General features: G+C 38.9%; 1 protein-coding gene across 3 annotated transcripts in view; it reads right to left on the minus strand.

Moving 5' to 3' along the window:
- BEGAIN (brain enriched guanylate kinase associated) overlaps positions 1–16039 on the minus strand; it is a 151990-nt gene that overhangs the window by 57368 nt on the left and 78583 nt on the right. For 2 of the 3 annotated variants that reach the window (XM_048069803.2, XM_013199476.3), the window contains one exon: positions 5520–5681. In XM_048069803.2, the coding sequence (XP_047925760.1) occupies positions 5520–5681 (162 nt within the window). Of the gene's footprint in view, positions 1–618; positions 1148–5519; positions 5682–16039 lie in introns of those variants that run through there. The other variant, XM_013199477.3, reaches the window with a different exon arrangement.

The following is a 16039-nucleotide window of genomic DNA, read 5'->3' on the forward strand; positions in this document are numbered from 1 at the left end:
AGTTCAAGGAATTGCACCTCCTTGAACCTCAGCAACACATCTTATTTTTTACAGCAAATAAATTTAGATAGTGTGGCCTGGAAAAGGTGTGTATTTATTTTCCTCAGCACTGAGGGATTTAATGGACTCACAAAATGAAGCTTCCCTGCTTATTCCAGAGCAATACACCAAAGAAAAGTTTCAGTCTGTACATCTTTAGGTTCCTTGGATTGTAACCTCAGCACTGTTGTGAGCAAACTGCATAGCCTATGGGAAAAGCCTTCCTATTTCAGTAGTAGCTGTGCCTTTCTGTCCACAGAAGATAAAGAGGGTAGCTCCTTGTTTCTGTTGCTACATACCACTTCAGCAGGGTGTATAATAAATGTAAAGCCAATGTTAGAAGTTCAGCTGTAAAAAGTTTGTCTGAATGCATCTAAATGTTTGCGCTGAGAATGTTAGGTCAATAGGTCGAGGTATTTTAAGGGGTAAGTTGATTTTAGGCAATGTGCTAGAGAATTGTGTAAGAGCGAACTCAGATGTAATACACATTCATTCAGCACAAAGCCACTTTGTGTGAGAAGCCTGAACCTGGATTTAGTTTCCACAATGACCAGCAAGGGATTGGAATTAAAGAATTACCTTTGATTTATCCTGTGGATAGGAGTGGCTGCTGAAATCAGAACTGAGATGTGCATTCAGCCCATGCCATGGTTACGAATGGAGGGGTCCATCCCACCCCTTCCTTGCAGTGACAGTTCAGGTCTCTCCCTCCTTCTGTTGCCATGGAGATTTTCTTTCCAGTTGCATAAACCAAATCCTCCATTCAGGGGCAGGCCAGGGGCTGGCAGTGCCTCTTGCAAGGCTCCCAGTTATACCATAACATCTGCCACACAGCTCTGAGAGGAAAGCTCTGTGCTGAGGACAGATGCTTTGTGGGCATCCCCACAGATGAAGCTCCCAGGGGCACAGAGATTCAGCCCAGGCTTGGGGTGGCCATTTCCAATATATATTGTTAGTCTTGGGAAAATTTTGGTGTACTGCATATTTTGCAGAGCTGCTGAACAGAGATTTCTGCCCTGTGAGGAAGATGGATGGTAAATGGTGTTTGCAAAGGTGGTGACCTCAAAGGGCTGGAAATTTGTGAGACTTTTACTAACCTATGGCTCAGTCATTACTCACCAGTTCTCACAATGACATTGTGTAAATGTCCAGGTGACTTAAAGGGCTGACTGAAGTTCATGGATCTCTGCATTCTCCATGTTCCTGTTAGATGCAGCATTTGCTACTAAGCCTCTGTATAGATATTTATTTGTGCAGCTGCAGATATACTTGGCATTTTCACAGGTATTTAGCTAAAGTCAACACAACAGAGAGAAATCTCAGGATACCCTGTACCCATCTTTTCATGGCAAAGGAGAAGGCAGAGATGATTTTGATAAGTTAGTAGAAGTGAGGAGGCTTAAAGTGGCTTTGTCTGCAGAGAGCTACTCAGCACTAGTACTTATGTTCTTGGTTGGACTGCATGCCATGGTGTGGGGAACAAGGATTTGTAAAAATAAGATAGAACCTGCTGGCTGAGACCAGAGGTGCCCTAGTGTCTCATCAGTCATGGTCTGCAGCTTTTCTCAAGTAAATCAAAATAGAACAGATTAAATATATTTTGTAGCAAGCCTCTAGCATTTTGTGGCTCAGCTAGAGATGGTGTAAAACTGATGTCAAATTTAGCATCTGCAACTTCGTGAAAGTTTGCATGGGTTCAAAAGTATCTGCAAAAATTCATGAAAGAAAAGTGGAAAGAATATTGGTTCAGGGCTTTTCTAGCTCAAGCCTCTCCGTACCCCAGTCTGTTCTTCTGTATGGATCTACATGGAGAGCTCAAGGGAGATACTGAAGGTTGACATACTGAATGTTCACTTTACATGTCTTGAACAAAACCAACAGTGATTACTACCTGGATATATGGCTTATTACAGTGGCAATGCATCAGTGGTTCTGCAGAGACCATTTTTCTCTTGGTGTGAATGACTGGAAGATCAGTTACCATTAAATAATCGTTCTTGGCTGGCAATGCTTCCTTTTTCTTTTTATTTTTTCTACAAAAAATTGCCTACTAGGCAAATCAAATCCAAACAGTAAATCTAAACCAAAAATCCACAGTATATAGGAAGCTGAGCTTCAAAAATTGTTTCTATTGAGAACAGTATGCAAAGGTAGTCAAAATAAGCACAAACGCTCACATATACCCAAACACATACACGTGCACATGCACATATAAAACCCAAATTGGAAATCCACTCTGCCAAAAGAAGTGTCAGCAAATGTGGGTGGCAGGAAGAGAAATGGACCCATAAGTATACGGAAGAAAGTGTTAAAGGGATAAAAGAACCCAGTAATCAAATAAATCTTTGGGCAACAGTGTGAAATAAAAGTGGAGTAGGGAAAATAATTCCAATTTGAAATGATCAGATGGGGAAATGGTAACTTAAACCTGTTTACAGGAAAAAACACAACAAAACAAAAAAAACCCACCTAGATAACAAAAACCTTGTGAAGTATAAAACATTTTGATGTTGTAAATTTGTCTTTGTAAATAAAACAAAGAATAGGTCAGCTTCACTAACCCATGAAAATGGTTTAAGAATAAGCTCCTTTTATGTGAATTGATAACTTATATTTTTATGGCTTTTTTGTGCTGTTAAATTCATATACTTAGATGATACCCATGTGCCTCCACAAGTACATGTGCATCATGCATATATGTGCATGCATTAAATGCATGTTTAGATTCTCAGTTAAATTAGAGTCTACTGAGAAGTATTTAGACCACGTTTAATGTTATGTATCAGTGCTCTAACACAGCAGACACCACATTTCTCTCTAAGACTACAGATCATCACTGAAGAGAAAGCCTGCACAAGTCTGTTTCCACTCTATTTCAAGCCCTGTTAAAGCCATGAGATATATCTGAAGTAAAACAGGCTTGTGCTGACCTGCAAAGAAGAGAATTTCAACCAGAGTGCAGTTTAGCTTTGAAGAGTGACTGTTAAAATAATAACTTCTTGTTCAAAAGCCCTCTTCCTTATCTGTTATCACAAGTAATACTGGCTTTCTTATGAAAACAAGAGTTTCCCCCCTATTTATTTGAAAGCTAACGCAGCCATAGGATTTTTGTTCAGATAACCCTTTCAATCTATGATATGTCTTGCTTTTGGTGCAAAAATTACGCATGTGGGCTAATCTTTGCACTGAAAATATATTTGTACGGGTTTACTCCTTGTGTCTTAAAATAACTGTACTCCCTGGTAAAAGCTAGGAAGGGAGACCTTGCACAGCTGGCACCCAGGGTGTGGTCTGGAGCAGGAAACCCAGCATGACTTTTGGAGAAAGGTTTTGGTTCCAAGATTGGTATTTGAGTATTATTAAAACATTGACTTGAAAAAGCCATGCTGGTCACGTCAGATAGGGAGATCACTGTGAGGCATATGAACCCCCAATATATTTTCAGTCTGTTTTCAGAGCCAAAGATACGAAGCTATGCTTTACAGTTAATATTTTCAAAACCACTCAGCTCTGCCTTGCTCTGTCTCCCACTGGGACAAAAAAGAAAAAGAGAGGTCAAAAAACTTGACCGTGGAGCCATGTAAATGACCTCCCTGTGAGGGTTAGAGAGAGGAGGCCTAGCAGTAATGCCATTCATTCTGTATGAGTTAAGGGAGTAAAGGCTTTCAGAAAGGAGTAGAAAAGGATGGCCATTCAGCCTCTTGGAAAAATTCTGCACTCCTTGATAATGGAAGTTTAATAACAGAAATGTTCTCTAGTATGCAACTGGGATCATGTTACACAGGGTTTATTTATTAGTAGCTGCTGAATTTATCTCCCTGTGCAGTGAATAAAGCAAGAAACATGTTATTGAAACTAATTCTGGTTCCTTTTTTTTTTTGCACTGTTTTTCCTCTGTGACGTTGCTGACACGCTTTTGGATGGCAGTTTTGTTTCCGACATTATTCTTTTCCAGGTTGGGAAACCTAGTCATTCAACTTGCTGTATGCCTTAATATTCTCAATAGAAACATTTTTAAAGCTCACCTCATAAAATAATTTGGGCTTCCATTATAATATATCTTCAGGGGAGTAATCACCTGCCTGAAACAATTTTTAATATAAGTTTTCTTCATAATACTGTACAATGTTCAATTAAACTATTGGAAAGCGACTTCTGCTAATCTGATGTTTAAGTACAATTGCTAGACTTTGCCATAAGCAAAACCAAGACTGTCTGACATGATTTTTGAAGGGTACTTAAATCATCAGTGCCCAATGAAGTTGATATGAGGCTTTTTACTGTCTTTTTAGAGAGACTGTATTTTGCCCCTTTGTTTTAATGAATGTGGGATGCTCTGATAAGCATGATGTAGGAATTATGACGACTGTGCCTGAAATAATGTTTCAAGAGAAAAGACTATTAGCGTTCCCTGTCCTTAAAGCTGTAATGGGACAAAACTACATCAAGAGCAAAGTTACTTTCAATAGGTCTACTCTAAGTGAAGTGATAGGGAAAATATGTAGTGTTGGCAAGAAAACGTTATGGAAAGCCTCCACAATGGTCATGATGAATATGTGTAGGTTTCAAAATCATCATCCACCTGTTTATTTTGGCCTTGTTTTAGGAAGCCTCCCAGTTAGAGAAACACCTAAGGTATAAGTCCACAATAGGATGTTTCCTAGTTTGAGATCTTGCAGGCTAATTATTTTTTAAATTTTCATAGAGTTGTTAGGTTGGCTCAGTTATTTTGTAATTTCTGGCTTTGTTTGCTTTTTTTTTTTTTTTTTTGTTCAATTTCTGCAAAGAGTGAAAAAAATTTCTTTCGGTATAGCCCTGGAACGATTTGTTCTGAATTTTGTTTTGACTCATCCAGTGAATTAAATCAAACGGTTCAATTATCCACATAAGCTTAGGAAAGGTCTCACAAGAAATGCAAATACATTTCTGCATAAATGGATAATTGTAGGTTCAGAAGTTTTACAAACAAATATAAAAATGGATATTAAGAATCACTGATAAATTTAAACTTTGTCTCAGCTTTGAATGAAGAAGGACCAAATTTCCTTTTCTTCTATCAGTGCAATGGAGACTAACAACTGAAAATATGCAGCCAAATTCATTAAAATATTTTCTGTATATATACATATATACAGTATATGTGTATATATAGTGTGTTTATAGCCTTTGTGTAATGCAACATAGTACTACCCCACATGTATGATGTTTACACATAAACAATATGATAGATATATCTACCTATATATTTCTATTTGCATGTTTACTCTCAATACAAAGATATATATCATATGTACATAATTTATGTGGCATGTAATATATGTTCAGATATGTGATATACATATATTTAGTATGAAAATACAATGTGTAGTCATCAAAATAATTTGTTTGAGAATATGTTTATATTTTTACTTACATATGCCTTTAACATAGCTGTTTGTAAATTCCTCAAAACTGTTTATTTCAAAAAGTTAGTTACTAACCTTCTCAGTTTTTCAGTTACTTTTTCAAGTTCCTCCTGAGCACGTCTCAATTCTATTTCAAGATACTGACGTGTAGAATCAAATTCCGTTTCAAGCATTTCCAGCTTATGGGTAGTGTACGATAGACGCTTTCGTAATTCCCCCTTCTGTTCTTGCAAAGTACTAGAAAAACAAAGACCACAGCTGTAGAATTTAGCTGCTCCTGAAAAGCTTTTCATGATCTACTCTTTGACCAATTCCCTATAGTATAAGTTGGCACTGAGCCAGAGAATTGTGCTTAATAATTTGTTTACTGCACTTTGAAAATCTTCTGATTTAGACAGTTGACTATCTTCCCATCTGTCCTTTCTAGTGCATTTGTTGCTAATATCTCATTAGCCATAATGGAACATTTTGTGGAAGAACCCTCATTAAAAACAAAATATAGTCTAGAGTTTGGTTTCACACAGGAATTTTCATTTAGGGTTACCCAAAAATACAGTGACTGAAGTAGCAGATATTTATAGAGCAGTGACTCTAAATAAAGTGTTCAAAACTATTCTTTGCCAATAGTCCAGGTTATAATATATTTTGTAGAGAAAGAAGATTTTGTTTCATTTGGATTGATCAGCACCTTACTTCCTACTTGTAGGGCTGCTAATGGTGTTACTATTTAGGATTTCATCTGGAGAATTGTAATTCTAATAATCAATTATTATTATGTATCTTTCCCCATTTTCCTGCTTATTTAGGAGGAAAGACTTTCTAGACACAGATGTAACCCCCTAATTTTTCACAGTACTTTCATCAGAAAGAATTTATGCCCTACTTGTAAGCTAGCATCTGTTACAATCCTTGAGAAAGCAAAGCAGTAAGCAGAGAATTTGGAGAGTGAGGAGGTTTTTCACTTTATTGTTTTCTCTTTATTATAGAGAGGATATAAAATAGCCTAAGATCAGGAGATGCAAACGAAATGTTTATTGTTATGGTCAAAATGCCATCTGCCCCAAACTGTCCACCTGGATTTGCAGTGATGGTGATACTTTCCCTGACTATACTACTTCAAGTGAGACAGTCTCCTCTTGCCTCAATTCTTATTTGCATGATGGAGATCTTTCCTCCTAGTCTATTTAGTTTGTAAGCTCCTCAATATTCTAATACATTTTCCAAGGGAACAGCAGGGTGGGGGTGATGTTACTGTAACTTGGTTCAGATACTGCTTCCTCTGTTAGTATTGAGCTGATCTCTTGGCTTCAGGCAGGAGCTCTGAGGCACCACAGAAATGCAGCCTGCAGTCACCTAGAGGGTGCAAAGAGGGCTACCACATGATGTGCTGTGTATTGCCTTACTTTTTTCTAAACATAAGATAATAATAATTCTTCACAAAAGAATGGCAAATCTTGATTCCCTTTGATGTCAAGTCAGTCCTGCCATCAGCTTCAGCAGACTAATATTCTGGGTCTTTAATTAGACAATAGAGGTGGAAACAACATGCCATTCATCAAGAAACACTCATCTGAACTCACTTCAGGGGGACTGCCTTCTCCTCTACCAGCTGCTATAGGAGCTTCAGTAAGTTAATACAAAAGCTTTACAATTGCTGCTTACTTGATCCGTGCAGCCTAGATCTAGGAAACAGTCTAATGTTTTGCCAACACTGCTCTATTTCAATTACAGATATTGCGTGGTTACAGTTATACTTAGATTACCACTTGTAGTTATATTCTCTTAAAATAATATATTCTAATTCAGACATTTAATGCAGCTCCAGTTAATGTAATCATTTAGTTTTTATATTTCACTCTAGGAGTGAAATATAAATTATCTAGGAAATAAGAATCTGAACCCATGTTGCTCATTTCTACACATCCTCATTCATGAGATTGTCACATCATTCCACCTTTCACTTGCTCTGCTTCTGGCACATGGTTCTTGCTATTTATCTGCTCAATTTAGGAAAGAAGAGTGGTCAGTTTTCCTTCCTATAACCTGGAATCTTCAATTTTCTATGAAGTGTGAGTTACAGAGTCATAACATTACAGTGGGGTCTCACTCATTTGAGATATTCAAAAGCTGTCTGGATGTGGTCCTGGGCAACCTGATCTGGGTGTCCCTGCTTGAGCAGTGGCTGGACCAGATGACCTCCAGAGGTCCCTTCCAACATCACTCATTCTGTGATTCTGTGAAAACTGTTTAGAGTGAAAAGAGATTTAATCTCAAGTCTTCTGCTGTTCTAAAAATCTGCCCACTAAGATTTGTATAAAAAGTGAACAGTAGCTCCTTGAGCTAAAAATGTCCAGACTGCTGCTCTGTGCTGGACAAGTGCAGATAATACAAGTTAAGCTAGATCAGGGGCAGTTACAACATCCTGCAGCACTGGGGAGTTTTGTTCAAGAGAAGAGTTTGACCTCAGGGGACTGGGAGGCTGTAGGGGTACAAACGAAATGGGAATTTGAGGAATGTTTAAGTCAGTAACAGCTGGTGACTGTGTAAAACAATCAAGCACATTCTAATGAGGCAAGGAAACAGTCTATATAGATGCACTCTTTCACATAATGCTTTGGGTATCAAAGCACAACTGTAACTTTGTAGAAAAAAAAAGGAAAAATGGTAAAAGTATAAGTTAGGCAACTTCAAAGTTATTCTCATTCAGCAAACCATAACTCAAAAAACTGTCTGTCCATACTATGAGCAAGAGTACCTTTTCTACTTGCTGTATTACCCAAGCTGGAAAGATGGCATCCAGAAATGTATATTTTTAGAAAATGATATAAACCCTCCAAAACCTAATGGAATGTACTTTGGTTCATCTGATACATGAAAAAACATCTGGCTGCTTATAAGTAGAATTAATTTTTAGACAGGAACAGTAACATCTAGTATATAATGGGATTATTTAAGATGGGTTAGTAGATACACAACAGTGAATCATTATTAAAATACAAGTTGTTAGACAGAAAACTAAGAATTTTAGAAAGAAAGCATGGTCTCACAAAAATATGCTGAATAGCCTGGAACTTATAGCCACTTTTATGGGAGAAAGGAAGAAAGGGAGAAAGAGGGAAAGAGAGGGGAGAGAGAGAGAGAGAGAGAGAGAAAGAGGGAGGGAGGGAGGGAGGGAGGGAGGGAGGAAGGAGGGAAGGACGGAAGGAGGGAAGGAAGGAAGGAAGGAAGGAAGGAAGGAAGGAAGGAAGGAAGGAAGGAAGGAAGGAAGGAAGGAAGGAAGGAAGGAAGGAAGGAAGGAAGGAAGGAAGGAAGGAAGGAAGGAAGGAAGGAAGGAAGGAAGGAAGGAAGGAAGGGGGAAAAGAAAGAAAAAGGGAAAAGAAAGAAAGAGAGAAAAGAAAGAAAGAGAGAAAAGAAAGAGAAAAGAAAAAGAGAAAAGAAAGGAAAAGGACTCCAATTGAGAAAGTACTGGGAAAGTATTTAAACATTTGATTCAATATCCTTCTTGAACCAGGCAAGTTCTGAAATGACTTAGTGAAACTAATTCTTATGGTAGTCTATCTATTGGCACAAATACAGAAGTTTTCCTGAATTTCAGACTGAAACCCTTGAATGGGTGTTAATAGCTATAGTACTACTAGAAGATTTCTCAGGATTCCCAGGATGGTTTAGATTTAAGCATGAATTGACCCTTATACATTACTGTTTTGAGGTAAAGCTTGTTGTTTTCTCTTGCTTCCAGTAATATATGAAAAAAAAACACCTAAGAAGCAAAGGTAAGGAAAGTGGGAGAAAAAGTAGAAAGATGAAGACCATACAATGTCCCTAATTTAGTATCTATAATAGCAGAATCAGAAGCTCAGTTTTTGTTTTATACACATCTAAGGTATTTCATGAGCTTCTTCATTTGTTAAGAAACAGACGTTCTTTCTCTGAATGCCTTCTCCCTCCCCCTCACTGTTATCTTCCAGTGTTATCACAGAATGCAATGCCTGAATCCTCTTTCCTGGTGCTGTTGTGTACTTTCTTGTTTTAGAAGGTCTTTTCATAAAGAATACTTCATTTTGTCATGTGCCGCTGTAAATTTGGCAGTGGTAATTTTGACAGGGATGAAAAAAGAGAAAAGATAAAAAGTCAAAATATGGAGTCATGAAGTCAACCATTGAGCATTTTCCTGTTTCTCCAAGGTGACAAACTCCACACACTAACTGCATTTTGATTCTGCTTGTCACATACAAGTTAATTAGAAAAGTTCACTGCACGATTTTTTTAATGCTGGTAAATCAATATATTTTAATTAGTATTTTTTCTTTGTGTTTTTTTTTTTCTTCATCATCGATCTAATGAAGAATATATATATTCAGCAAACATATTTATATACATATATATTGAATAAATATATTTTAAAATATATTTGCATATATATTTCTTAGTTGAAAAGTAAGAATTTAATTGAAAAAATGCTGCTAGGAGAAAGGAGAGGATTTATTTGCAAATAACAGTCTGTGGTAATCTGATAGTGCTATGTCTTAGGAAACACTGATCCTATATAGCACGGACTTCCTGAAATTCAGGCAACAGGGGGAGGAAGGAATTACAGGAAAGGTTTCAAAATCCTATAGAGTAGATCCTTTTGCATGAGTGGCTCTCTGTTTCTTCTACTGTTCTCTAAAGCCCCGCTGCTGTGACAACCAGTAGTGTGCAAGTCTTTACCGATTTTTCTTCATTAAAATATTTCTTTAGAAGAAAAGGACAGTGAGTAGGATATTAAATATTTAAACTGGTGAAATAAAACCTCTCAAGGGAGACCACTTTAAAGGTTATTAAAAATGGGTCCTCAGACTTTCCAAAGCATTATTTTCACCAATTAGCTCTGTTTATACACATAAAAAAATATAAAATATATGTTGGCACAGAAATTTGTGTTCATGAACAGCCAGTAATTGCCAGGTTTGAATTCTGGAATTGCTGTCAGCCAAGGCCTTTGAAGCCCTGTCCCCTTGGGCAGTGCTAGAGAGAGACACCCGTCCACAGTGTTGAATGTTGTTGACGGAGTTGTCCTCTGCAACTATTCAGAGGCAGTTCAGAGGAAATCTTACCAGGTGGGAGGTAGCACTATTCAGGCTCTACATTTAGGGAAAAGTGGTCTATTTTACATGAGAAAGTTGAGAAGACTTACAGACAAGTTCAAGTACCATCAAAGTATCTGGTACTTTCTTGGTGTTAAGAATTTGCCATCCCAGTTTGCACTAGAGTGGAAGCAAACAAATGTTTGCATCCTTGGTGTCACCTTTCCGATAAACTTCTGTCCACAAAAGGCAGCAAGTGGACAAACTAGATTTTTTTTTTCCTAGAAGTTCTCGCCCATCCTCTACCTCAAGCTGAATATTGGGGTCACCCTGCACAGCCCCAGGGAAAGGTTAGCAGGTTGATGAGTACCATGGTAATAGAAATCTCTTGCTCAACTCAGCCTGCAGTTGGTTGGGATTCATCTGTAGCGCTGGCTGGAGAAGCTCCAGGTGAATAAATTTCACTGGAGCATTTCAGTCAAAGCTGAGATGCCATGTGGTGACAGTTCTATTCTGAGGAAGGTGTGCTGGAAAACAAGCAGGTTTTCACTGTACCTGCCTGATCTCCTGCCAGATCATCTGTCCGGCAGATGGCCTGATAACAGAGGAATGCTGACGTGCAACGTCAGGGCTGATCAGCTGCCTGGAGGCCAGAGGATTTCTCGAGCATGTTACCCTCAGACAGACCCCAAAGACTGTTTCTCCTTGAGAGTTGACATCTGTGGGGCTGCCCCATCGTTGGAGTGTCCTGGAAACCCCCAGGTCTCCACCTGCAAATGAATGTGCTTTGGTGGCACTTTCATGTTTTCTGCCACCTGGAGGCTTTGCCTTGCAGATGGTTCTGCAATGTTGTTTCAACATGGAGCAAAACCATTTCTGAAGTGCTGAAATTCTCCCTGAATGAACTGATTACATTCCTTCACATAGATCTAAGAGTAAGTAAAATAAAAACTGGTTAACAGTGTTTAGATGGAAATAAGCAGTGAGAATGCAAAATGAGTTCCAGGTAGAGGTCCATGTCAAATATACTGAAAAAACAAGTTGAAGGTTTTCAATTCTGGATAGTGAACAGAAATTGTAATGCAACTGTGAAATCCTAAGTCAAAATCATTGTATTTTGTGGGTAAATATCCTGCCTTGGAAGAAGGAACATTTAAGTAGGAGCTGACCTGAACAGTGTTTTGGGGCTCTGAGTCTTGTACCTGGCTTTGCCACACATGGCTGGTATTACACCGGACAAGTGAACTAAAGCAAGACTGGCCTGACCAGAAGTAAATGCCAGTGCTATTGGTCAGCTGTGGCTCCTGCTTTCAGTCTGTAGTAATGAACAGACACTATCAGGATGAGATTAATCTGACCTATTTCAGAAGCCTACTTTTAGATGAGGTGACGCAAATCTGGAAGTACCCGTTTCTTTCCATTAATTACAAAGGAACTCTAGTCAAGGAGCTCAGACATAGATAACCACAACTTGTCAGATAACTCCCCCTCTTCCTGACTCAGTACTCTGTGTAGGAGATGAGGTAATACTATTTCCTTTCTTGTCTGCTCAGATTGCGTGGAGACCCACAAAAGAGAGCCACTAAATGTTTCAAAAGTGTTTATCACATCTGTTTCATGTCTGTGATGTGTCACATTCTAAAAAAGGGCTTCATAGGATCAGGAATTTGGGAGCACTGACGGAAACTTTAAAAATATATTCTGGAAAAGAATTTCAAAAAGCATCTTTTTTTTTTTATTATTCTTTTTTAAATGTAAGGAACATCAAAATTGGCCAGTTCTGCTAAAGATGTTGTTGTGAAAGGGTCTATAGAGCAGGAGACAAGGCGGCAGGATGGGGAAATGGGGAAGTGACTGCCTATGAGCCCAGAAACAATGTGCTGACTTACACCACTGAAGAAACCCAGGAGCAGTGATGTGGAGAACAGCCAGAAAGCCTGGGGTCAGGTTTGTGCACCTACTCCTGTGGAAACACTTTCCTAATAGCATAAGGCTTCTGTGGACTTTTGTGAAGGGATGGCCTGTTTGGATCAAGGAGAACAAGCAGCCACATCCCCATTTTAATTTCTGGTCTTTGAATGGAGCCTGTCAGTACAGAGATGAGGGCAGCTGGGCAGGAGGCAAAGCCCTGGGGGCACCTCTTCCCAACAGATGGCTCACACCCAGGGAGCAGCAAGCTGGGGACACAGAGCTCTGAGTTAGTTTACAGCTAGCAGAGATGCCAATGAGTCCTCTACCACTGCGTTCCTACTGAGTGGAGCTGGGCTGCATAGGCAACTTGATCTTGGAATTACCAGGCTTCAGCAGGACCTGCTGATCCATGGCTGGTGGTCTGGATTACCCAGTGCCTTTTCTTCCAGCACAGCTCTGCTGCTGGTCAAGGATTGTGTTAGATCTGCATTTCGCCCAGGTTGGACATGCTGCAAGAGAGGCACCAAAAGCTTGGCCTAGTAGCAATGGCTCTGAGATGACTGTTGTGTCATTAAATCTGTCCCCAGAGTTATTTATTTTTTACATTTGTAGTTGTTGGGAAATGAAGTCCAAGCATTTAACAAGTGTTTTCTAGATTAATGAAAGATAGTTAATGAAGCAATAATTGGATTTCTATGTTAATCAAGTTTTGATTATGTGGTACATGCTCAGGGTCACAGTTTCAAAAGATTAATGCCAAAACTATCTTCCTTGTCTGCATTTTTTGTTTTTGTTTTGTGGCTAACCTGACCTTTGCTTCCCTGATTAGAGGGATCAAATCAGATTACAAATTCTACATCCGGATATGTTATGACGAGAACCAAGCTATGGACTTGAAATTCATTTTATCTGGGAAACAGATTATATTGCTACTGCTCAGACCTAGAGCCCAGTCTACAAATTCCAAATATTTGGTGCTCTTTATTCAGCAGCTTCATTTGGACTGTAACAAATACATCAGCAAATGTTTATCCAGGTTATACAACAGGCATTTTCCTATAAATTCAGGTGTATACATTGTTCAGCTCACCTATTTTTTTTTGCAGATTTTCACTGAGGTCTATCAGGTAGTTTTTTCACTAAAGCAAACCCACCATTTTTTTTTTTATTACTTCCACAGTAGTTTGTTAAATACTTTAAACTTCAGGGTATGAACAGCTTACATGCCAGATTCCATGCAGATCTTTCCTTCATATGTATGTACATATACACATATATAGATGTCTCTTGGAACTTTTTTTTTTGCAAGTGTTAAACCATTTGAATTTTTCTTCCAGTACTCATTTTCAAAATAAATAATCTGAAACTGGGTTTGGATTGTGAGAGGGAAGGCCTGCACATATGTTTCAGAAAAAACGTGTGGGTGATCCAAATCTGGAGCTCAGATAGTTTCCACATGACTGATGGACACATAAAACAAGTAACAGAGTCCTTTTCTTAGGTTCCAGGCAGAATTTAAACCAGAGAAGAGGGGTGGTTTATCAGAAACTTAAAAGAGAATGCTTTGGAAAGGAGAGGGGAAGCAGTTGAAGTCCTAAGTGCAGTGAGACAGATCCTTAACATGAGAGTTCACTTACAGTACCCAGGGAGCTGATAAAGGTACCTAAAACCAGAAGAACTGCTGGATTTGGGAAGGTAATCTTTCTTATGATGTGAGAACATGCCTGTTGCATAATTCACACAACTAAAAACTCAGACCTGGCAAGCGATATTATACGGTAAATGTGTCTAAACTATGCTGGGCTTACTAGTAAGAGGCAGAAAAGAGGAATCTTTCTTAAAAATAAAACTGAATTACATTTTGGTTATACTGACCTAACAGTCTCACTGCAGAAGGGATGGCTTCTATATCAATTATATGGAAGCCCACAGACATCTATCCAAGAGCATTCAATATTAACTGTAATATGAAGTGATTAAGTTATGAAAATTCAGTTGCATGTTGACATGCAAAAAACCCTTAGAGGACCAGCTGTCAGCACTGAGTGGTCTTAAGTGAATGCCATTATTGTCAGTGGAACGTGGTAAGATTTTTAATATGTGCTCATAATAAAGACATACAAATAGTCTTTTATTTAAAGGTACTATCCATAACCTAAGGATGTGAACGGATTGAATAGAAACACAATGAATAAAATTACAGCTTTCAGAAATAGACACTAAAGGTGTTTTGATTATTTTAAATGAAGTTTCTTCAGCAAGCAATTGTGATTCCCCCAGTGTGATGCAAACTCTAAAGGGCAAAAGAAAATGAATGGCGAGAACCCAGACATGCATCTAGGGAGCAGGCTATTGTGAAGAGCGCTGAGGAATCCAGGTTTCAGCCCAGCTCATGGCAGGGAAAGAGCTTGAACTCACAGATCAGGACAGGGACCATCCACCACGTGCAGCTGTGCTGGCTAGACCAGCATTGTGCTTCACTGCACGGAGACTGAAGAGCTGAGCCAGCTCTAGGAGGACTGATTTAATTCTTCTGTAAACTTGATTTGGATCTGGAGTTTAAAAACACATTTCCATTTCCTATTAACAAGATGACCACTTTGATTGTGAGACACTTGTGAGGGTAAACACCTGCGTGTAGTCTGGCTGGCTGAATGTGAGAAATGAATGCAGAGCACAGTGGAAGGTGGGAGCCTTTTGCCCGAATTCAAAGGTGACTGAAGCAGATGACAGAGTGCCACAGCGGATGTAACAGAAATGGGTACAATCTCTGCCTTTTTCCAGGCTGCCTCCTAGAGCCTCTCTTAGGCTCTTCTGAAAACTTGTGAGGACTGACTGATTTCAGCTCAGTCAGGTGTACTCAGAGTCAGTGGCTTTTACATGCAAACTGTTATGTTTGGTAAGTGATCCTACTGGAGTCTGAATAAAGCCTGTCCCTGTTCATTTTGTTTCTCTACTGCTAGAAAATGAAAGGATGAACAGGTGTGAAAAATAAAGGTGCAAGAGACAAAAAATCCCATGCAATTCAAGGAGGAATACATGTTTTCTGACTCATTCTGTTCACTCAATATTATTCACATTGTTCACACATTGCCTCATGCTCTAGACTACCTCTGAAATGAGGTCAGCTGGTGAAGCTGGGAGAGAAGGAAGTTACATTCTGGCATGGCAAACTTCAGCCAGCATTTATCCAAGAGAGAAGAGACATTGCCTCTATGACCATTCTCAAGGATCGTCATACTGCTTGCTGCCCAGATGCTGCTCTTGACATGACTATGGAAGAATATTCATCTTGGCTGTTACTTTCTTCTTTCTTTCCTTCTTTCTTTCTTTCTTTCTTTGCGGAGGCCAATAGGTTCGTATAAAATGTTTCACTAGAAAAATGGTGAGTTATCATGTGGATTGGCAAGATATGACAGAATAAGAAAGTCAGGAGAAAGGGAATGACTTGAACAAATACTTCTTGCTGTAACAAAGGCTGGGGATGGGGGAGGACTGCCTCACAAGGAAAATGATTTGAAGCTGTTGAACAGCTGCTGTCTGCTTTTTAATGTTTGGCAGAGTCCTAGCAGTCTGTACTGCATCTCACTAGGGAATCCAAACTACTAAGCAGTGATG

This window comes from Anser cygnoides, chromosome 5 (genome assembly GCF_040182565.1).
Source record: "Anser cygnoides isolate HZ-2024a breed goose chromosome 5, Taihu_goose_T2T_genome, whole genome shotgun sequence".
Taxonomy (NCBI): domain Eukaryota; kingdom Metazoa; phylum Chordata; class Aves; order Anseriformes; family Anatidae; genus Anser; species Anser cygnoides.